Source organism: Anopheles coluzzii, chromosome 2 (genome assembly GCF_943734685.1).
Source record: "Anopheles coluzzii chromosome 2, AcolN3, whole genome shotgun sequence".
Lineage (NCBI taxonomy): Eukaryota > Metazoa > Arthropoda > Insecta > Diptera > Culicidae > Anopheles > Anopheles coluzzii.
This window is the reverse complement of record NC_064670.1, coordinates 44985692-45007833: the sequence shown is the minus strand read 5'-3', so window position 1 is coordinate 45007833 and position 22142 is coordinate 44985692. Positions and strand designations below refer to the sequence as shown.

Sequence of the window (22142 nt, the reverse complement as noted above, 5' to 3'; positions counted from 1 at the left end):
TTCTCTCTCACAGCCCGTTATAAGCGATCGGAGAGCTCGGAATTTTTCTAGAACGCAATCACCCGTTGAATCATACACATCGTGTCCCAGTGTTGAGTGAATTTTTCCGTCGAAATGGCACCCAAAACCAGTGGAAAAGCTGCGAAGAAGTCTGGCAAGGCCCAGAAAAATATTTCCAAGTCCGACAAGAAAAAGAAGCGCAAGACCCGCAAGGAAAGCTACGCTATTTACATCTACAAAGTGTTGAAGCAAGTCCACCCGGATACTGGCATCTCTTCGAAGGCCATGAGCATCATGAACAGTTTCGTCAACGATATCTTCGAACGCATTGCTGCTGAGGCATCCCGCTTGGCGCACTACAACAAGCGTTCGACGATCACGTCCCGCGAAATCCAAACCGCTGTTCGTCTGCTGCTGCCTGGTGAGCTTGCCAAGCACGCCGTCTCCGAAGGAACGAAGGCTGTCACAAAGTACACCAGCTCGAAGTAAGCCACTGAAATGATTGGCTTCGTTCTCTCAAATCGGTCCTTTTCAGGACCACAAACCGCATTCAAACAAAGAATTATCCTTCGTTTCATCTGCACCAGCGAATTAGCGCTTTAATTTCAGGGTGTCCGTCTTCGTCAACGTTATTGTTCAGTTTGTTGCGTTTGCCTGTACTAAATGGCATTAGTGCAGGTAAACGCAGCCATATCCTAAGTTTGTTTGCGAACTTTACAAGTTCTGCGTTGTTCATTGTAAATATTAATGTTAAATAGAACCTTAGCACGTTTAAAAAAACATTAAAAAAAAGTCCGCACTGGTTGGAAGCGTCTTGCGAGGTGAAATTGAAAATGGAGTTTCGTGTATCATGAATTATGAATAGAAGTCGTTTCGCTCGTTGTATGACGCGCATACGAGGATAATTTATCGACAAAGCAACCAATAGCAGCTTATGTGTCGTGAGTCAAATGTTGTAATAGATTTGTTCGATTTTAAACTTGCTAATAAGTATTGAAGGGTCGTCTTCTTAAGCGTTTGAATTAAAGTGTGTATAAGCATCTGTTAAGTTGTTTGTGTCGAACATTTGTTGTAAAATATATAGTCATACTATTCGTTCGTAGTTTGTTGTAAGCAGCGATGTTGGTATAATAGTCATAGGTTATATAGATGGTAATAAAGTATTGATCAATATAGTCAAAATCCTCAGATGCCCTATTAAAAAGCGAAACTTTGACAAGAAAAAGTTAAAATACCTCCCATAACATTGATTATTTAAAACAAATTTTCCCCCTTTTCACACTTTCCTCGTTATATCAAAACGACATGCGTGAAGGCTTGCATTCGTATGTACAATTTCATAATAGCAATCGAAAGAAAATTCTTGGAATGTTCAACAGTATTGGTGGTCCTGAAAAGGACCGTTTTGAGAAGGAAATGCCCCGTTTAGACAGGGACCGCTTCCGGATGCATGGACGATTTAGGCACGTTCTCCGCGGATGCGACGGGCCAGCTGGATGTCCTTGGGCATGATGGTGACGCGCTTGGCGTGGATGGCGCACAGATTCGTGTCTTCGAACAGACCAACCAGATACGCCTCGCTGGCTTCCTGCAGCGCCATGACGGCTGAGCTCTGGAAGCGGAGATCAGTCTTGAAGTCCTGGGCGATCTCACGCACCAAGCGCTGGAAGGGCAGCTTGCGGATGAGCAGCTCGGTCGACTTCTGGTAGCGACGGATTTCTCGGAGGGCCACCGTTCCCGGACGGTAACGATGCGGCTTCTTCACTCCTCCGGTGGCCGGGGCACTTTTACGAGCAGCCTTGGTGGCCAGCTGCTTGCGAGGAGCCTTACCTCCAGTCGATTTACGAGCGGTTTGCTTGGTACGAGCCATCTCACTTTGAGAGCGTAGGTTTCGTTGAGCACGGAGCGAACTTGTTTATTTGACAAAAGTTGAACGTTAAATGAGGAAACTGCTCGAACAAGAGCTCTTTTTATGCGCTTGCCAACCCTTGTTTTCTCTCATCTTAAGAGCAAGAGGGAATGCGTGGATGAAAAAGTAGAAATAGGGACGTTGAGCTCGAAAACGCTCATTCGTGATCGTCAATTTGAAGTGTGAACATCGTGAACGTACAATCCTGTGCTCATCATGACTGGAAGAGGAAAGGGAGGAAAAGGTCTGGGTAAAGGAGGAGCCAAGCGTCACCGAAAAGTGCTGCGGGATAACATCCAGGGCATTACCAAGCCCGCCATCCGCCGTTTGGCTCGGCGTGGAGGAGTGAAACGTATCTCCGGTCTCATCTACGAGGAAACCCGTGGCGTCCTGAAAGTATTTCTGGAGAATGTGATTCGTGATGCGGTCACTTACACTGAACACGCCAAGCGTAAGACCGTCACCGCTATGGATGTGGTGTATGCTCTGAAGCGTCAGGGCCGCACTCTGTACGGTTTTGGAGGTTAAATTTATCTCTATAAAACTTCCATGTGGAGTCTCAAATCAAACGGTCCTTTTCAGGACCACAATACATTACTCAAGAGCTGTGTCTTTCGCAACATTAAAATGTTTTATTTGAGAGAAAAAATGTCTATGATGGCTTCGAATGGTGTGCGTATAACATTTTACTAGCATAACAAGCACTCACACTGCTGTATATTCAGTGCATTTACATGAGATGGCGTTTGTGAGTGTGATTTTTTATCTTATACGTATGCGTTTGAAGCGTTCGCAAAAGCAACGATAGAAGCGTTGGTTAAAATGAATCATTTTTCTCTCTTGCATTTTTTTTATCTAAATTTTCTTATAAAAATATTTTTTTTAGAGAAACCTCTCATCCTTTTGAAGCAATAATCGCCGCGTGGATCATACCGTTTTTTGCATCAGCTCTAATCTGACTTATACATGCGCATCGTTCATGTATACTTGGGATAACTCATCAAAAGAAGGAAATCGGATGAAAAAAACTACACCGTTTACATAAAGTTTATGAATTTATTATAACAGCCAACAGCGTCAATGTTGCCTTTGAATCCGTAAATCACTCAATGCTTATTTCAAAACTATCAAGCTATGGAGTAAATGGGGCGCTAGTTCATTGGCTCTCCTGTTATTGAAGTGATAGGCATATTACAGTGAATATTTCCTTCTCTCTATCTGCACCATTCACCAACACGTCCGGGGATCCACGTTTCTCGGCCCTATGCTATTTAAAAATGTATAAATGACGTTATTTACGTTATACCAGATTGCGAAAAATTGTTTTATGCAGATGATATGAAAATGTTCCTACCAGTATCAGATCAAACCGACTGCTTAACTCTTCAAAACTGTTTAATTCGATTTAACTCATACCCACCAAATACTTTCTGCAAGATTTGCTATCAGGGTGCTATGAACATGAATAAATTAACTCCACCTCCAAAATCTATGCTGTTAACTGAATGCTATATATTTTCTTGGGATACTGACTTCATTTGGTATACTGACTTAGCGATGCTCCGCTAGCGATGCTTACATTTTGGTTTGTACATTTGGTAATTGTTCCCCAGCTTCCGTTATCATTAAAATGTTTCCCAGTTACTATCCAGGACAAACACCCTGGGACCTCATAGATCGCATAATGAATTATTTGGGAAAAGTAACGCTCAGCCCTCTACATTACGCTAGCGTTACGAGTAACGTCTGTCTAGCGCAAACCCAAGCAGCATTTTTGAACGCCTGGTTTAATCGTCGTGGATAAGCAAATTGAGGTAAAAGTAAGGCTCAGCCCTCTACGTTACGCTAGCGTTACGCGTAACGCCTGTTTACCACAAACCCAAGCAACATTTTTGAACACCTGTTTTAATCGCCGTGGATGAGCAAATTAATAGATTATCTTAATATCGTTTTTTTACATGATAATTAGAAAAGCAACAATTTTTGAACAAACATAAAAAAGAACAGTAATTGCAAAGATAGCACTCATTGATAATTCATGAGTATAAATAAATTATATTATTACTATTAGGCTATCATTTTTAACAGCAATCAGAGCTGTAACAACTTCACGTATTATAATTATAACAATTGTTAGAAACTGCCGGTCTAACTAAAATAGAAAACAAAGTAAACTCTTTAGGCTAGCACTTAAGGTGTGCCAAAAAATTAGTTTTTTCCTTTATTTCCTTCGTATCTTCGTTCGTATGTATTTTTGACCGCAATGAACCAGTTTCCGCGATTTGCTCCCTTTTTATCTGCTTGCGCACATACAAAACATCGCCTCAGCTGACAGTCCGTTGGAAACCTTACAACAGTTTCCAAAATTGTCCCCCCGAGTGTGATACAGTTAGCTCTCTTTCTAACAAGTGATCTAGATCACGTTAACTGTCTCTCACTCCTAGCTCGACTGTCAGTTGATGTTTGTTTATCTTCCGCTGGTTAATCGTGCTTTTCTATCTAAGCCACTTTGTTAAACAAAGGGGTGGCTTGCAACTTGATTTGGCTCCTGTCGTCCTTACTATTGTTTCTACGCAAAATAACCCGGCCGCATATTACACGTGCGTATTGTTTCGTCTCGCACGTATCTGTATAACCGATAGCACTCGCATCCTAAAGTTCACGCTGTGTATCTTGATACTATTGCTATACGGGATACCGTGCGCTGCCTACCTCACACCTCCCTTCCTCACACGCGGTCTACGCACGGATGCTCGCGCAGCTTTTTATCGACTGAACCCAGCACTAGTTTGGTCCATGGAATGCTCCGGTGATTTGATATAAGTATCCCATCGATCGTTTATTGTCCATTACAACTGAAATTAAAAAGAGTGTTTGTTTCAGCCGTACGTACCACCACACCACTGTTGTTGTCCCATGAAACTGCCGCCGGAAAAGTATAACACCAAGAACCATCACGAAAGGGACAATCCCTTTGGATTGCGTGATAGAATTGTCCTTCGCTGTCGAACGTGGGACACAGTTCGATCCCCCGCCCGAAGTAGTCTCCTCTTTCAAACGTCGCTTCCATAATCGCAGCTTCTCATGACGCGGTTTCAATCTTAGCCGTTGTATGTCTTTATCGAGCGAGCTTGCTAAGCAGGGTTCAGAGTGGACACCTGACTCCGATGGTTTTTCAGCTTCAGGTTTCACGATCAGCTTTTGCCTTTCAATAGCGGTCCCAACGCCAATTGGAACATCTTTCAACCCATCAGGACGCAGCCAGAGTCGGTGATGAGCTTCGATAAACGTATCCTCCAAAGCAGTGTTCGTGTGCGTTATCGCGTTGTTGGTGTTAGTGAACGATTCAGATTTGTGTATATTGTGTATCGTCGCGCGATAGTGACGTTTCTCGGAGATTGTGTGTGTAGTTGTGATGTCATCGCTGTGCTTCCATTTTGCGTCATCATCGCGGTCGAGGTCAATACACGGTGGGATTGCGGGTTGACCCCAAGAAGTGTCTCCGGGCCTTTCATCATCATACCTCTCAACGAATTGCGAATTGTGCATATGCTCGTATCCCGGTTGATTAAAACTTGGTGCGCCCGAACGATTTGTTGCCCGGCACCGTTCTTCATCCTTTTGGAGCTCAAGCCTCTCACAATCGTTGAGATAACACCATTCACGCTCTAGTTCTTTGATTCGTTGTCGTCTTTGTTGTTGCATTTCGTGGATCTTGCGCTTTTTCTCAGCCTCTTGCAAACGCAGCGTTTCCGCTTGCGAAAATCGAAGCATAAATTCCCGATAGTAGCGATTTAGTATGTCTCGTTGCCAAAAGGTCTCACCTTCGTTGCCAGTAGTTACTATTGCAGCCCTGGATCTATAGTTCGAATCAGTCGCGAAATGGTCCCGCACCTGCATTATTGGTATTGCATCACGGCTTGTGATCCACCTGCTCGTGCCCGCCTCAAGCGAAGATCCCTCCACACCTCCACGCGTTATAAACGAGCCGTAAGACTCCCGTTCAAATCCGTGGAAATGCTGCACCAAATCGATATTCTGCTTCACTACACAACCTCGTGATTCCTTTCCTTCCTAGCAACTCTCTATTTAACACTATCGGCAGTTAATGATTCACGGTATTTTTACGATTCGCGATTTTGTCGTGATTAGCGTCGATATGTTCTAACTAATTTTTTGGAATGTTAGAAACTGCCGCTCTAACTAAAATAGAAAACAAAGTAAATTCTTTAGGCTAGCACTTAAGGTGCGCCAAAAAAATAGTTTTTTCCTTTATTTCCTTCGTATCTTCGTTCGTATGTATTTTTGACCGCAATGAACCAGTTTCCGCGATTTTTCTCCCTTTTTATCTGCTTGCGCACATACAAAACATCGCCTCAGCTGACAGTCCGTTGGAAACCTTACAACAGTTTCCAACAACAATCTTACACATAAAAAATGGTTACTTTTAAAAATGATTATTTATTTATTTTCCCAACTATTGATAAAGCAGGATAATGAAATACATACAAATATTTACTACCTTCATTAACCTCAATTTAAAAAAGAGCCCTCGCACCTACAGTAAAGTTTATTCACAATAGGCGGAAACATAGATTGAATAGGTAATAATTATATTTCATGTAGGATGGGTGACGAATGAACCACCCTGTGGTTCGTGATGACAGCTCGGATGAGAGCAGCGTGACTCGATTAACCGGGGAAACGGTGAACGGACAGCGGATGCGGACAGTCGCACACGGAGATTGAAGTGAAACACACGTGAAGAACTAAGACGATTTTGTTAATTTGAATTGAATAAAGCACTCTTTTCTCTTTTATCCTACATGGGGGCTCAACCGGGATATTAGAAAAGAGTTGCGTGAAATGTACAGTGCGTAAAAGACGTGCGCCTGTATGTGAAGACGCGCAAAGAAGTGTACAGTGCGTAGAAGATGTGCGCCTGTATGTGAAGACGTACAGAAAAGTATACAGTGCGTGTAAGACGTGCGCCTGTATGTGTTAAGACATACAAAGCATTACGCAGCGCGTGTAAGACGTGCGCCTGTGTGTGTTAAAGAGGATGAAGTTAAGTACAGTGCGTGTAAGATGTGCGCCTGTATGTGCTAAGACGTTCAAAGCATTACGCAGCCCGTGTGCAACGTGCGCTCGTGTGTGTTAGAGAGGGAAAGAAGCGCAGTGCGTGTAAGTCGTCCGCCTGTGTGTGTTAAAGAGGATAAAGTTGAGTACAGTGCGTGTAAGAGGTACACCGATACGCAAAAAACGACGCGAGTTGCACAAAGGACAACAGAAGTGTGACTTTTGTGTTAGTGTGACGATTAAAGACGAAAAGCATCGCGTAGTGCGTGTAAAACGTGCGTTTAAAGAACGCAATCAACGAGAAAGAGTTGAGTGTGTGTGAAAGTGTGCGTCACTAGTGGAAAGAGGTAGACGTATATACTGCGTGTGGGGCACGCGCGTGTGTTGGTGAAGGCGTTAGGAACTGTCGATAACTGCTGAATTCTCGTGAAATTCGCATAATGGACAACGAAGCGCAGATCCTCGTGTTGCTAAACGATTTAACTCGTCCGGGTTTAGTTAGGAGGTGCGCCGCTAGAAAACTAGCTACCTCGGGTACAAAAGAAGAGTTGGCCAGGCGACTAGTCGAAGAAGGAAACGTGGAAATAATGAATGAAACCATGAATACGGACAATTTTGCAGACGCAGAAATGCGTAGCAGTACAAACGATGAAGCGGTCTTGCCAGAACACTCGGATTTGGTGCGCACGCCGTATTCGTTTCGTGATGTTGAAGACGGTTTAGAAACGTACGGGAATGATCTATCCCAAGACTTTAGTGTGTGGCTAAACGAATTTGAAGATATTTCAAAGATGGCACGTTGGACGCAAGATCAGATGCTGGTAATGATGCGCAAAAAGTTAGTTGGTGTGGCGAAAAGTTTTGTGATGATCAAACGCGAAACCAATTCGTATACCGCGTTGCGTGCAGCTTTACTGGAAGAGTTCGGTACGGTAGTTCGTGCGAATGACGTACACCGTAAGCTGGCAACGCGTAAGAAGAAGAAAGATGAATCCGTATTGGAATTTATCTATGCAATGCAACGCATTGCGCAAGGCATCGATTTAGATGAAGTCAGTTTAGTGGAATATATCGTTGATGGTGTTACAATGGACACTCGAAGTCGAGCAAGTTTATACGAAGCTGTGACAATAAAAGATTTGAAATCGAAGCTACTGTTCTGGGAACGTGCGCAAAAGAAAGATGAGCCAACAGAAAAGAAGAAAGAACAAGTGCGACGCGTGGTGGAAAAAGTAGAAGAAAACTCAAAACGACGTTGCTACAATTGTGGTGATCTCGGACATGAAACACGTACATGCGCAAACAAACAACGTGGACCCAAGTGTTTTGTTTGCAATGAATACGGACACCGCGCGAAGGAATGTCCGAACAAAGCGCGACATTCGTCGAACATGCCAAGGCAAAACAATGGTGACACCACGAATGTTCTTACAGTGAAAACAGCGGAACAGAACGATGTGTCCGAATTAAAACGAAATGGACTGATCACAAAGCGCATCAAAGTGAACAATATGGATTGTGTGGCTTTTGTCGATCCTGGCAGTGAAGTGTCGTTATTACGGAAAGATTTTTTCGATGAGTTGCCGTTTAGTGAAATGGTGCCAGTTAAAACAGGTTTTCGACTCCGTGGTTTCGGTGGAAATTGCAACACACCACACGGCAAAACAAAGATAAGTATGGAAATTGACGAATTGAAGCGATCGGTCGATGTTTTTATAGTGTCAGTGAATTCTATGAACTCAAAAGTGTTGTTAGGTATGGACTTTTTGAAAACGACGAAGTATACGATAACGAACGATGGTTTGAAAGTGGAGGAAGTTGGATTGGTAGAAAACGACGAACGATGGATTTACAATATAAAAGCCGCGGATGTGGGAGAGTTAACGGTTCCTTCAGAATATCGCGAACAAATAGAGTGCATGATAAAGTGTTATAATCCCAACGAAAACCCACAATCGGTCGAGACCTTAGTAATCAAGTTACAAGATGAAAGTGTAGTTCGTGAAAATCCTCGTAGGCTTGCTCCATTAGAAAGGCGTGTGGTTAAAGATCAGGTACAGGAATGGCTAGACAAAGGTGTCGTAAGATCATCGTACAGTCCATACGCAAGTGCTGTGGTTGTGGTTCCTAAAAAGAATGGTACGTACAGAGTTTGCATCGATTACAGGGAGCTGAACAAGAAGATGATTAGGGATAAATATCCAATCCCTAACATAGAAGATCAAATAGAGCAATTGGCGGAATCTCGAGTTTTCACAACGTTGGATCTTGAAAATTCTTATTTTCACGTTACAATAGACGAAGATAGTCGGAAGTTTACAGCTTTTGTTACTCACGAAGGGCAATATGAGTTTTGTCGGGCTCCATTCGGTTTGTGCACCAGTGGAAATGCATTTTGCAGATTTATTAATTCTGCATTACGAGAGCTCATAAACGAAGGAGTTATCATAACGTTTGTGGATGACATTATAATCCCAGCTAAGAGTGAGCAAGATGGTATTGCATCTTTGAAGCGTGTGTTTGAGATGGCCGAGAAAGCAGGTTTAAGATTCAATTGGAAGAAGTGTGTGTTTTTGCAAAGGCGCGTGGAATATCTGGGGTATGTTGTGTATGACGGTCGAATCGAACCAGCAGAGCAGCAGATTGAAAAAGTGAAGCGGTATCCCCAACCTAAAACTACAAAGCAGTTGCAGCGATTCATAGGTCTTGCAAGTTATTTTCGTAAGTTCATACCGGGATTAGCGAAGATAGCTCGTCCTTTAACGATGACGTTAAAAAAGGAAAATCAGTTTGATTTTGGTATACGGGAAATTGCTGCGTTCGAAGAGATAAAATCAGTGTTAGTGAATTATCCGGTATTGCGTATTTACCAAAGTGGTGCAGACACTGAAATCCATACAGATGCAAGTAAGGAGGCATTGGCTGGAGTGCTCATGCAACGTGCGGTAGATGACGGGATGTATCATCCTTGTTATTACTACAGCAGACTAACCAACCAAGCTGAACAGAACTATCACTCTTTTGAGCTAGAAACATTAGCGGTGGTAGAATCTTTAAAGAAATTCCGGTGCTATTTACTGGGACAAAAGTTTAAAGTGGTAACCGATTGCTTTGCCTTCAAGCAATCCATGGCTACAAAGATACCGAACGCAAGGGTTAGTCGTTGGATGGTGGTCTTAGCAGAGTTCGAATTTGAAGTCGAACATCGCAGTGCCGAAAGAATGAAGCATGTGGATGCTCTATCTCGTGCCAGTGTAATGTCAGTGTCTACAGCGATTTGTGAGCGTATGAGGAAAGAGCAGCAGCGTGATCCAAAATTGGCAGAGATTCTTTCAAAGTTGTGCAGTGGTGAAGAAATCGACGACTATTTTGCAAAAGATGGTGTGTTGTATAAGGGTGATGTCTTTTCATCCAGATTGTGCGTGCCAATCTCGATGGAAGCAGAAGTTATTAAGAATGCTCACGATCAAGGACATTTCGGAATCAGAAAAACCAAGGAACGTTTAGCGAGTGACTATTACATTCCAAGTGTTGACGAGAAGATAGAGAGGTGTATTTGTTCTTGTGTGAAGTGTATTCTAGGTGACAAAAAGAGGGGTAAAGCGGAGGGATTATTAAACCCTATTCCAAAGGGCGAGGTACCTCTCGATACGTTTCATATCGATCATCTCGGCCCTATACCGTCGACGAAGAAATCTTACAATTACATCCTGACGGTGATCGACGCGTTCAGTAAGTTTACGTGGCTATTTCCTACCAAATCAACGGCGGGTGACGAAGTAGTGAAGAAGTTACAAGTCATCGCAAGTGTTTTTGGCGATCCCCGACGAATAATTAGTGACAAAGGAGCAGCTTTTACATCGTCAATGTTCGCGAGTTATTGTGAAGAGCGTGACATCGAACTACACACGATTGTAACAGGTGTTCCAAGAGGCAACGGGCAAGTGGAACGAGTACATCGCACCATTATTCCGGTTTTGACTAAGCTATCTATCGATAAACCGGAAGAGTGGTACCGACACGTGAATGCGGTGCAGAAGGCGATCAACAGCAGCTGGCAGAGGGCAATCCGAACCAGTCCGTTTGAATTGCTAGTTGGAGTCAAGATGAAAGATGCTGACGGTAACACGTTGCGCGCCATGGTTGAAGCAGAGTTGCAACAGTCGTTCCAAGACGACAGAGACGAGCTACGCAAAATGGCTAGAGATGGAATCCAAGCCATCCAGGACGAAAATCGACGAAGCTACAATCTACGGAAGCGACCGGCGCGTAAGTACGAAAAAGGTGATCTGGTGGCACTTCCCGTGACGCAGTTTGGACCGGGGAGAAAGTATCGGCAGCGGTTTTACGGTCCGTACGTCGTGAAGGAGATTCTGGAGCATGACCGTTTGAGTGTGCGGAAACTGGATGACGATGCTGAAGGACCATCGCAGACGACTACGGCTTGCTCAGCCGTGAAACCATGGGTACATCCGGGCCGGATGTAACATCAGGAAGGGCCGTGTAAAATGGGTGACGAATGAACCACCCTGTGGTTCGTGATGACAGCTCGCATGAGAGCAGCGTGACTCGATTAACCGGGGAAACGGTGAACGGACAGCGGATGGGGACAGTCGCACACGGAGATTGAAGTGAAACACACGTGAATTTTTCAAAAATACTGCTTGGGAATTTTAAAAGGCATGTAACGCTTCTCATATGTAACGTAGATCACTGAGCCTTACTTTAACCAACTATTTAGATGGCGTTACTACTGGTTGCAGGGACTTTGATCACCACTAGATGGCGTTATTGAATGTGGAGTTGCATATGCGTTAGGACATTTCAATACTTTGTATTTTATAGGCATTCCTACATTGCAAATCATTTTATTGTTTCAAACAACGAAACACTTTAAAATGCTTCACAAATTTGGGTAATTGGTGATTAAGATGAAGGGTGAAGGGAAACATTAATAAGTATGGTTGTTTATTTGAACCTTCCTAATTTTTGGTCCAACTTTTTTAAAGCCATTGTCAACGTTTCCCGATATATTGAAAGCCAAACTTTTGTGAGAACCTAAGGCTACCTAAACGCACAACATTTTTCGACAATCGACCCTTTCAACACTTTCCCGTGGTTAACGATAAATCAGGTAAAAGTGTCCTTTACTGTTTTCAGTAAAAGGTCAACACGCAGGTATCACTGGTTGCATGTATATGGTAAAACCAACCCTCTTGAACAAGCTACCTGGAAAATCTTATGCATCGCTTATGATATGCTGCATTTTGTAGAATTCGTAGTGAGAGGTTACAGAATTGAAAATATTAAGGGATGCGTTTTGTGCCAAAGGACGGCACATTTTTTCATTTACATTTTGTACACAGTTTCAAGCACGGTTCTTGATATATCTGGATTTTTTTTTCCTTCTGGTTCTCCCATAACAGCATAAATCGAATAAAATGTCTTTGGCAAAGTAATTTGTCGCCCTGAAAAGGACGGTTTTGGGTTTGAGATGAAGGAAGCTTTGTCACACCGTTTAAGCCTTCTTTTCGGTCTTTTTGGGCAGCAGCACGGCCTGAATGTTGGGCAGCACACCACCCTGAGCGATGGTTACTCCGGACAGCAGCTTGTTCAACTCCTCGTCGTTGCGGATGGCCAGCTGCAGATGACGCGGGATGATGCGCGTCTTCTTGTTGTCACGGGCAGCGTTTCCGGCCAACTCAAGCACTTCAGCGGCCAAGTATTCCATGACGGCTGCCAGATACACGGGTGCTCCGGCACCGACGCGCTCGGCATAGTTACCCTTGCGCAGGAGACGATGAATACGGCCAACGGGGAACTGAAGACCGGCACGGTTGGAACGGGACTTTGCCTTTCCCTTTACCTTTCCTCCCTTTCCACGGCCAGACATGGTTAGATTTGATTGGGGTACGTTTGTAAGGGATCACGAACAACACGATGTTCTCTTTGAGAAGGGTCTTTTTATAATAGAACAATTTTGACCCGACCGATGCTTATATAGCAGCTTATTCGTGCTGCCCGATACTCGTTTGGAATTTTTCGAGCTGCACGATACGTTTTCTCTCTCACAGCCCGTTATAAGCGATCGGAGAGCTCGGAATTTTTCTAGAACGCAATCACCCGTTGAATCATACACATCGTGTCCCAGTGTTGAGTGAATTTTTCCGTCGAAATGGCACCCAAAACCAGTGGAAAAGCTGCGAAGAAGTCTGGCAAGGCCCAGAAAAATATTTCCAAGTCCGACAAGAAAAAGAAGCGCAAGACCCGCAAGGAAAGCTACGCTATTTACATCTACAAAGTGTTGAAGCAAGTCCACCCGGATACTGGCATCTCTTCGAAGGCCATGAGCATCATGAACAGTTTCGTCAACGATATCTTCGAACGCATTGCTGCTGAGGCATCCCGCTTGGCGCACTACAACAAGCGTTCGACGATCACGTCCCGCGAAATCCAAACCGCTGTTCGTCTGCTGCTGCCTGGTGAGCTTGCCAAGCACGCCGTCTCCGAAGGAACGAAGGCTGTCACAAAGTACACCAGCTCGAAGTAAGCCACTGAAATGATTGGCTTCTTTTCATGAACCTCTCTTAAATCGGTCCTTTTCAGGACCACAAACCGCATTCAAACAAAGAATTATCCTTCGTTTCATCTGCACCAGCGAATTAGCGCTTTAATTTCAGGGTGTCCGTCTTCGTCAACGTTATTGTTCAGTTTGTTGCGTTTGCCTGTACTAAATGGTATTAGTGCAGGTAAACGCAGCCATATCCTAAGTTTGTTTGCGAACTATGTCATCCACATCATTGGAAACAACATTGACATTAAAGTTCTGCGTTGTTCATTGTAAATATTAATGTTAAATAGAACCTTAGCACGTTTAAAAAAAAAAACATAAAAAAGTCCGCACTGGTTGGAAGCGTTTTGCGAGGTGAAATTGAAAATGGAGTTTCGTGTATCATGAATTATGAATAGAAGTCGTTTCGCTCGTTGTATGACAATCATTTTTTTAAATTAAATTTTCCTCGCGCATACGAGGATAATTTATCGACAAAGCAACCAATAGCAGCTTATGTGTCGTGAGTCAAATGTTGTAATAGATTTGCTCGATTTTAAACTTGCTAATAAGTATTGAAGGGTCGTCTTCTTGAGCATTTTAATTCACGTTTGTATAAGCATCAGTTAAGGTGTTTGAGTTGAACATTTGTTGTAAAATATATAGTCATACTATTCGTTCGTAGTTTGTTGTAAGCAGCGATGTTGGTATAATAGCCATAGGTTATATAGATGGTAATAAAGTATTGATCAATATAGTCAAAATCCTCAGATGCCCTATTAAAAAGCGAAACTTTGACAAGAAAAAGTTAAAATACCTCCCATAACATTGATTATTTAAAACAAATTTTCCCCCTTTTCACACTTTCCTCGTTATAACAAAACGACATGCGTGAAGGCTTGCATTCGTATGTACAATTTCATAATAGCAATCGAAAGAAAATTCTTGGAATGTTCAACAGTATTGGTAGTCCTGAAAAGGACCGTTTTGAGAAGGAAATGCCCCGTTTAGACAGGGACCGCTTCCGGATGCATGGACGATTTAGGCACGCTCTCCGCGGATGCGACGGGCCAGCTGGATGTCCTTGGGCATGATGGTGACGCGCTTGGCGTGGATGGCGCACAGATTCGTGTCTTCGAACAGACCAACCAGATACGCCTCGCTGGCTTCCTGCAGCGCCATGACGGCTGAGCTCTGGAAGCGGAGATCAGTCTTGAAGTCCTGGGCGATCTCACGCACCAAGCGCTGGAAGGGCAGCTTGCGGATGAGCAGCTCGGTCGACTTCTGGTAGCGACGGATTTCTCGGAGGGCCACCGTTCCCGGACGGTAACGATGCGGCTTCTTCACTCCTCCGGTGGCCGGGGCACTTTTACGAGCAGCCTTGGTGGCCAGCTGCTTGCGAGGAGCCTTACCTCCAGTCGATTTACGAGCGGTTTGCTTGGTACGAGCCATTTCACTTCGGGAGCGTAGGTTTCGTTGAGCACGGAGCGAACTTGTTTATTTGACAAAAGTTGAACGTTAAATGAGGAAACTGCTCGAACAAGAGCTCTTTTTATGCGCTTGCCAACCCTTGTTTTCTCTCATCTTAAGAGCAAGAGGGAATGCGTGGATGAAAAAGTAGAAATAGGGACGTTGAGCTCGAAAACGCTCATTCGTGATCGTCAATTTGAAGTGTGAACATCGTGAACGTACAATCCTGTGCTCATCATGACTGGAAGAGGAAAGGGAGGAAAAGGTCTGGGTAAAGGAGGAGCCAAGCGTCACCGAAAAGTGCTGCGGGATAACATCCAGGGCATTACCAAGCCCGCCATCCGCCGTTTGGCTCGGCGCGGAGGAGTGAAACGTATCTCCGGCCTCATCTACGAGGAAACCCGTGGCGTCCTGAAAGTATTTCTGGAGAATGTGATTCGTGATGCGGTCACTTACACTGAACACGCCAAGCGTAAGACCGTCACCGCTATGGATGTGGTGTATGCTCTGAAGCGTCAGGGCCGCACTCTGTACGGTTTTGGAGGTTAAATTTATCTCTATAAAACTTCCATGTGGAGTCTCAAATCAAACGGTCCTTTTCAGGACCACAATACATTACTCAAGAGCTGTGTCTTTCGCAACATTAAAATGTTTTATTTGAGAGAAAAAATGTCTATGATGGCTTCGAATGGTGTGCGTATAACATTTTACTTGCATAACAAGCACTCACAAAAGTTTGCATGCGTTTGAAGCGTACATAAAAGCGACGATTGAAGTGTTTGTTAAAATATTGAATTTTTATTTACTTATTAATTTATGAATTTATTTTATAGTCTCGAATTAAAATTATTTAATTTTTCAGGGCAAGCCTCTCATCCTCTTGAAGCAATAATCGCCGCTACACATGCGCTTCGTTCATTGATACTTGTGATAATTATTCAAAAGAAGGATTGGGCGAAAAAAAGCTACACCGTTTTCATGAGGTTTGTGAGTTTATTATAACAGCTAACGGTGCCAATGCTGCCTTTGACTCCGTAAATCACTCAACGCTAATTTCAAAACTATCAAGCTACGGAATAAATAGAACGCTTGTTCATTGGCTCTCCTGTAATTTAAGTGTAAGACAAATTACAGTGAATATTTCATCCGGGGTTTCACAAGGCAGTATTCTAGGCCCTATTCTTTTTATCATTTTCATAAATGATATTATTTACGTTATACCAGATTGCGAAACATTGTTTTATGCAAATGATATGAAAATGTTCCTACCAGTATCAGATCAAACCGATTGTTTAACTCTTCAAAACTGTTTAATTCGATTTAACTCATACCCACCAAATACTTTCTGCAAGATTTGCTATCAGGGTGCTATGAACATGAAGAAATTAACTCCACCTCCAAAATCTATGCTGTAAACTGAATGCTACATATTTTCTTGGGATACTGACTTCATTTGGTATACTGACTTAGCGATGCTCCGCTAGCGATGCTTACATTTTGGTTTGTACATTTGGTAATTGTTCCCCAGCTTCCGTTATCATTAAAATGTTTCCCAGTTATTATCCAGGACAAACACCCTGGGACCTCATAGATCGCATAATGAATTATTTGGGAAAAGTAACGCTCAGCCCTCTACATTACGCTAGCGTTACGAGTAACGTCTGTCTAGCGCAAACCCAAGCAGCATTTTTGAACGCCTGGTTTAATCGTCGTGGATGAGCAAATTAATAGATTATCATGTCTTAATATATTTTATTTTACATGATAATTAGAAAAGCAACAATTTTTGAACAAACATAAAAAAGAACAGCAATTGCTTCTAAAGATAACACTCATTGATAATTCATGAGTATAAATAAATTATATTATTACTATTAGGCTATCATTTTTAACAGCAATCAGAGTTGTAACAACTTCACGTATTATAATTATAACAATCTTACACATAAAAAATGGTTACTTTTAAAAATGATTATTTATTTATGTTCCCAACTATTGATAAAGCAAGATAATGAAATACATACAAATATTTACTACCTTCATTAACCTCAAGGGTCTAAAAAAGAGCCCTCGCACCTAAAGTAAAGTTTATTCACAATAGGCGGAAACATAGATTGAATAGGTAATAATTATATTTCATATACATTATTAATTTATTAATATTTTTAATATTTTATACTTTCTAATCATAGGAAATGTTACTAAAATTGAAAGCTTATGGGGTGTTAATAAACTTTTCAAAAATACTGCTTGGGAATTTTAAAAGGCATGTAACGCTTCTCATGTGTAACGTAGATCACTGAGCCTTACTTTTACCAATTATTTAGATGGCGTTACTACTGGTTGCAGGGACTTTGATCACCACTAGACGGCGTTATTGAATGTGGAGTTGCATATGCGTTAGGGCATTTCAATACTTTGTATTTTATAGGCATTCCTACATTGCAAATCATTTTATTGTTTCAAACAACGAAACACTTTAAAATGCTTCACAAATTTGGGTAACTGGTGATTAAGATGAAGGGTGAAGGGAAACATTAATAAGTATGGTTGTTTATTTGAACCTTCCTAATTTTTGGTCCAACTTTTTTAAAGCCATTATCAACGTTTCCCGATATATTGAAAGCCAAACTTTTGTGAGAACCTAAGGCTACCTAAACGCACAACATTTTTCGACAATCGACCCTTTCAACACTTTCCCGTGGTTAACGATAAATCAGGTAAAAGTGTCCTTTACTGTTTTCAGAAAAAGGTCAACACGCAGGTATCACTGGTTGCATTTATATGGTAAAACCAACCCTCTTGAACAAGCTACCTGGAAAATCTTATGCATCGCTTATGATATGCTGCATTTTGTAGAATTCGTAGTGAGAGGTTACAGAATTGAAAATATTAAGGGATGCGTTTTGTGCCAAAGGACGGCACATTTTTTCATTTACATTTTGTACACAGTTTCAAGCACGGTTCTTGATATATCTGGATTTTTTTTCCTTCTGGTTCTCCCATAACAGCATAAATCGAATAAAATGTCTTTGGCAAAGTAATTTGTCGCCCTGAAAAGGACGGTTTTGGGTTTGAGATGAAGGAAGCTTTGTCACACCGTTTAAGCCTTCTTTTCGGTCTTCTTGGGCAGCAGCACGGCCTGAATGTTGGGCAGCACACCACCCTGAGCGATGGTTACTCCGGACAGCAGCTTGTTCAACTCCTCGTCGTTGCGGATGGCCAGCTGCAGATGACGCGGGATGATGCGCGTCTTCTTGTTGTCACGGGCAGCGTTTCCGGCCAACTCAAGCACTTCAGCGGCCAAGTATTCCATGACGGCTGCCAGATACACGGGTGCTCCGGCACCGACGCGCTCGGCATAGTTACCCTTGCGCAGGAGACGATGAATACGGCCAACGGGGAACTGAAGACCGGCACGGTTGGAACGGGACTTTGCCTTTCCCTTTACCTTTCCTCCCTTTCCACGGCCAGACATGGTTAGATTTGATTGGGGTACGTTTGTAAGGGATCACGAACAACACGATGTTCTCTTTGAGAAGGGTCTTTTTATAATTGTTGTTGTTAGTATGGTTTAGAGAGGCTTTGGCTCCTGCGGAGTTCTTTCGCCTCTTTGTGGGGAAAAGTCAGATTATTAGATTGTTATAGTTGATGGAATAAATGTGATAGTTTTAAAAATTTTAGTAGATTTTCCTGTTTTTGTGGGTGAGGTGAAAGTATTGAGTCTATGTTGGCGTCAAGATGGCAAGTATTACGAAGTTGTGTGTATCCGTGGCATTCTGTTAAGAGGTGGAATATTGTTATAGTGGTACCGCAGAATTGGCAGAGAGGAGGACTGGATCGTTCGATGAGATGGCTGTGGGTCAGTCTAGTGTGGCCTATTCTTACTCGAGTAAGGATCGTTTGGTCTCGATGTTTTATTACTGATGGCCATGGTGTAGTTGTTAATTTCACTAGCCGAAGGAAGTTGTTTTTGGTTTTAAACCATTCCTTTTCCCACGCCTCTCTTATTTTTCCATTTATATAGATAATTGCGTCTCTTTTAGGCAACGAAGTGTTGTAGGTTGATGTTTTTCTTCGGCCTTTGTTGGCGAGGCGGTCGGCGATCTCGTTGCCTTTGATACCAGTGTGACCAGGTATCCAACAGATGGTGAGTTGTTGATCCTGGTTTATGTGTGGGCTAGTGACCTGGTAGAGCTTTTGGATGTTTGGGTCCTTACATGTTCCATGCTCTAGTGCCGAGAGGACACTCGCACTGTCGGTAAAGATGACGTTTTCCAGGTCAGAGCGCAGGGTATCTTCAACTGCCTGGATTAATGCCAACGTTTCTGCCGTAAAGATGGAAGAATGATCCGGCAGTTTGGACGCTACTTTATCAATGGGTGAGTAAATCCCGAATCCTGCTGCTGCTTCATCGACGGATCCATCGGTGTAAATGTGATTGTGCTTAATGTATTTGTTGTTGATGTGCTCTATGAAATGTTTTTGTGCTATTGTACTATTGTAGCCTGCTTTAAGGATGTTTTTAAAATGCCAGTCTATGTTAGGGGGTTCATGGTACCACGGTCGAGTGCCAAGATGTAACAGTGTTGTGATATCCGGGATATTGCAGTTTGTTATAGCGAAAAGTTCGGAGTTGGCTCTATTGACGAATGATGGTGCTTGGATATTCTTTTCTTTAATTCTTGTTGCTGTTGCGGCTAATTTAGTTGTTATTACATGGCTAAGTGGAAGAAGTCCGCTCTCACTTAGCATAGAAACGATGGGGCTGGTTCGGAAGGCGCCTATGGCATATCTTAGAACGGCATGGTAGATGGGGCTTATTGCTTTTTCAAACTGTTCCTTTTTAATCGATACTATTTCTATACCGTACAGTAGTTTTGGAAGTAACCAGTGATTAATAATGAAGATAAGTGTATCTTTTGAAGCTTTGTGGGTTCCTGTGCTGAGCATTTTGAAAAGGTTGATTTTCTTGGTAGCTGTAGTTTTTAACTGTTTAATGTGGGCTTGGAATGTGAGTTTTTGGTCTATTGTGATCCCGAGTATCTTTACTTTTTTGCAGTCTGGAATTTGTGATTGATTAAGGCAAAGCGGTACAGTTGGGTGCGGTTTGGTGCAGATGTGTAGTATATTGCTTTTTTCAGCAGCGATGTCATAACCAATACGTTTTGACCATTCCCATAAGATGTTCAGTCCCTGTTGCAGATTGTATCGCGCTACTCCATTATCTGCATTGCTCGAGATCAGGACGATATCATCAGCGTACACCAGTGGAGTGATGGATGGTGGTAGTGAGCGGAGAAGACTTTCGATGCTAATCAGAAATAATGTTGGAGAAAGGATGGCTCCTTGAGGAACTCCGTTTTCGAGTGTTTTAGTGCTGGATTTGTTCGTTCCAATCAGAACCTCGAAGGTACGGTCTGAGAGGAAATCATCGAGGAATGTGATCATGTTACCTCCGAAATTCCATCTGGCTAGCTGGCGCATGATTGCGTATTTCCATGTCCGATCGAAAGCTTTAGCCAAGTCGATGATAGCACAGTCGGCATGATGTTTATCAGATTTTACTTTGGCCAGCAGTTCTTCGAGTTGCACAAAGTAAGTTTCCGTGCCTAATCCGCATCTAAATGCGTGTTGATTAATGCTGAGGAGTTTCCTGCCTTCCAGTTCTTGGGTAAGGCGCCGGTTAACCATTCTTTCCAACACTTTTCCGATGCAGTTAAGTAAGCTTATTGGTCTGTAGCTATTTGGGCTGTGTTTAGGTTTATCGGGCTTTAAGATGGGTATTGTTAGACTTTTCTTCCAGTGAGGAGGAATTTTGCCACTCTGCCATATGTGGTTGTAAAGCTTTAAGAGCAGGTTTTTTCCTTCAGAAGGAAGGTTTTTCAACAGTGGATAGCCAATGTCGTCTGGTCCTGCTGAGTTGCCTTTGCACTTGGCAAGAGCCCAACTCAGTTCGGCTATAGAAAAGGATCTATTGTAATGTATGTTGGGTCTGCTATTGAATTGTAATTGTATGGATTCAGTTTTTGCTTTGACGGTCTTAAATTCAGGCGAATAACTATTTGTGGCGGATATGGTGGCAAAATGAGTGGCAAGAACCTCTGGTGTTGATTCAACTGGCACTATTGTGTCGTCATCAGTTTTGATGATGATATGAGCGGTATCTTGCTTGCGTTCTGTTAGGCATTTTACATTTTTCCACATGTCTTTTCCAGACATTTCGGGACTTATGTTGTCTTTGAATCGGTTCCATGATTCTTGTTTTGCCTTCTTTATTTCTTCTCGTGCAATGCGATGAGAAACTTGAAATTCCTCGGAGAGGGTAGGGATATGGGTGTGGTCTTGGTTTTTCTTGGCATTTTGTAGTTTTCGGAGCGCCTTGCGTCTCCTTTTTATGGCTTTTGCGACAGTGTCGTTCCACCAGTGAACACTTCGTTTGCCTGGTTTGCCCTTTGATTTTGGGATTGATTTCGCTGCTGCATCGTTTATGATCTTGATGATGTTTTCTTCTATTGCCTGAGGGTCTGAATGTAGATGTTTTATTATGTTTATTTGGTATGATGTCCAATCGGCATTCTCGTATTTCCATTTTGGTCGTCGTTTATTTTCCGGAAGAGATGATTTGCTTTTGACAATGATCGGATAGTGATCACTGCCATGTGTGTCCGCCAACACGTAAAGTTTAAGTTCGTTGAGGAGGGAGGAGGATGAGATGATGTAGTCAAGGAAGGATTCTGTACCTGAAGAGATACATAGTCGGGTAGGGTTGGGGTTGGAAATGAAAGAAAGATTATGGTTAGTAAAAATGTTATTTAGTTTATTAAATTTTCTGTTAGTTTGGGAGATTCTAAGATTCTTATCTTCTGCATTAAGGTCTCCTGCTATTAGCAAGGGATGTGAAAAAAGATTAAGAAATGAGTTAAGCTCGGATTCGTTGAAGGTAGGTCTAGGGGGTAGGTAGAGTGAAACGATGGTCATGTCTATGGGAGACTTAATATTTACTGCTATTGCGGAAAGATTGGTGTTAGTTTTTATTAATTTGAAGGGAATAGATGTATGTACACCTATTGCAATACTGTGATGTAGGTTAGTTGGAGAGAGCTTGTAGGACCAATTGTAGTGATTAAGTGG

At 42.7% G+C, this 22142-nt stretch overlaps 9 protein-coding genes across 15 annotated transcripts in view; 6 read left to right on the top strand and 3 right to left on the bottom strand.

Moving 5' to 3' along the window:
• Positions 1-22142, top strand: part of LOC120949361 (histone H2B) — a 202183-nt gene that overhangs the window by 37347 nt on the left and 142694 nt on the right. The window lies entirely within an intron of this gene.
• The window catches only part of LOC125906890 (histone H2B), a 189090-nt gene that overhangs the window by 24254 nt on the left and 142694 nt on the right, over positions 1-22142 (top strand). The window lies entirely within an intron of this gene.
• LOC120949373 (histone H2B) overlaps positions 32-22142 on the top strand; it is a 164805-nt gene continuing 142694 nt past the window's right edge. For 2 of the 3 annotated variants that reach the window (XM_049607791.1, XM_049607793.1), the window contains exon 1: positions 32-678. In XM_049607791.1, the coding sequence (XP_049463748.1) occupies positions 115-489 (375 nt within the window). In that variant the 5' untranslated portion in view covers positions 32-114 and the 3' untranslated portion in view covers positions 490-678. Of the gene's footprint in view, positions 822-13913; positions 14303-22142 lie in introns of those variants that run through there. The other variant, XM_049607792.1, reaches the window with a different exon arrangement.
• LOC125906872 (uncharacterized) lies at positions 1227-14990 on the bottom strand. The gene is made up of 5 exons (XM_049607646.1): positions 14586-14990; positions 12513-12863; positions 2218-2416; positions 2111-2129; positions 1227-1910 (listed from the first exon to the last, which is right to left on the bottom strand). Exons 1-5 carry the CDS (start codon positions 14988-14990, stop codon positions 1460-1462), a joined length of 1425 nt encoding a protein of 474 aa, XP_049463603.1. The 3' UTR covers positions 1227-1459.
• LOC125906907 (histone H4) lies at positions 1873-6734 on the top strand. The gene has a single exon (XM_049607829.1). The coding sequence runs from the start codon at positions 2126-2128 to the stop codon at positions 2435-2437; it is 312 nt and encodes a 103-aa protein (XP_049463786.1). The 5' UTR covers positions 1873-2125; the 3' UTR covers positions 2438-6734.
• LOC120953911 (histone H2A) lies at positions 12303-12893 on the bottom strand. The gene has a single exon (XM_040374340.2). The coding sequence runs from the start codon at positions 12879-12881 to the stop codon at positions 12507-12509; it is 375 nt and encodes a 124-aa protein (XP_040230274.1). The 5' UTR covers positions 12882-12893; the 3' UTR covers positions 12303-12506.
• On the top strand, positions 13162-14222 carry LOC125906893 (histone H2B). The gene has a single exon (XM_049607801.1). The coding sequence runs from the start codon at positions 13164-13166 to the stop codon at positions 13536-13538; it is 375 nt and encodes a 124-aa protein (XP_049463758.1). The 5' UTR covers positions 13162-13163; the 3' UTR covers positions 13539-14222.
• LOC125906909 (histone H4) lies at positions 15243-15803 on the top strand. Its single transcript, XM_049607835.1, has one exon. The coding sequence runs from the start codon at positions 15246-15248 to the stop codon at positions 15555-15557; it is 312 nt and encodes a 103-aa protein (XP_049463792.1). The 5' UTR covers positions 15243-15245; the 3' UTR covers positions 15558-15803.
• On the bottom strand, positions 17909-18570 carry LOC120952238 (histone H2A). The gene has a single exon (XM_040371460.2). It carries the CDS (start codon positions 18484-18486, stop codon positions 18112-18114), a length of 375 nt encoding a protein of 124 aa, XP_040227394.1. The 5' UTR covers positions 18487-18570; the 3' UTR covers positions 17909-18111.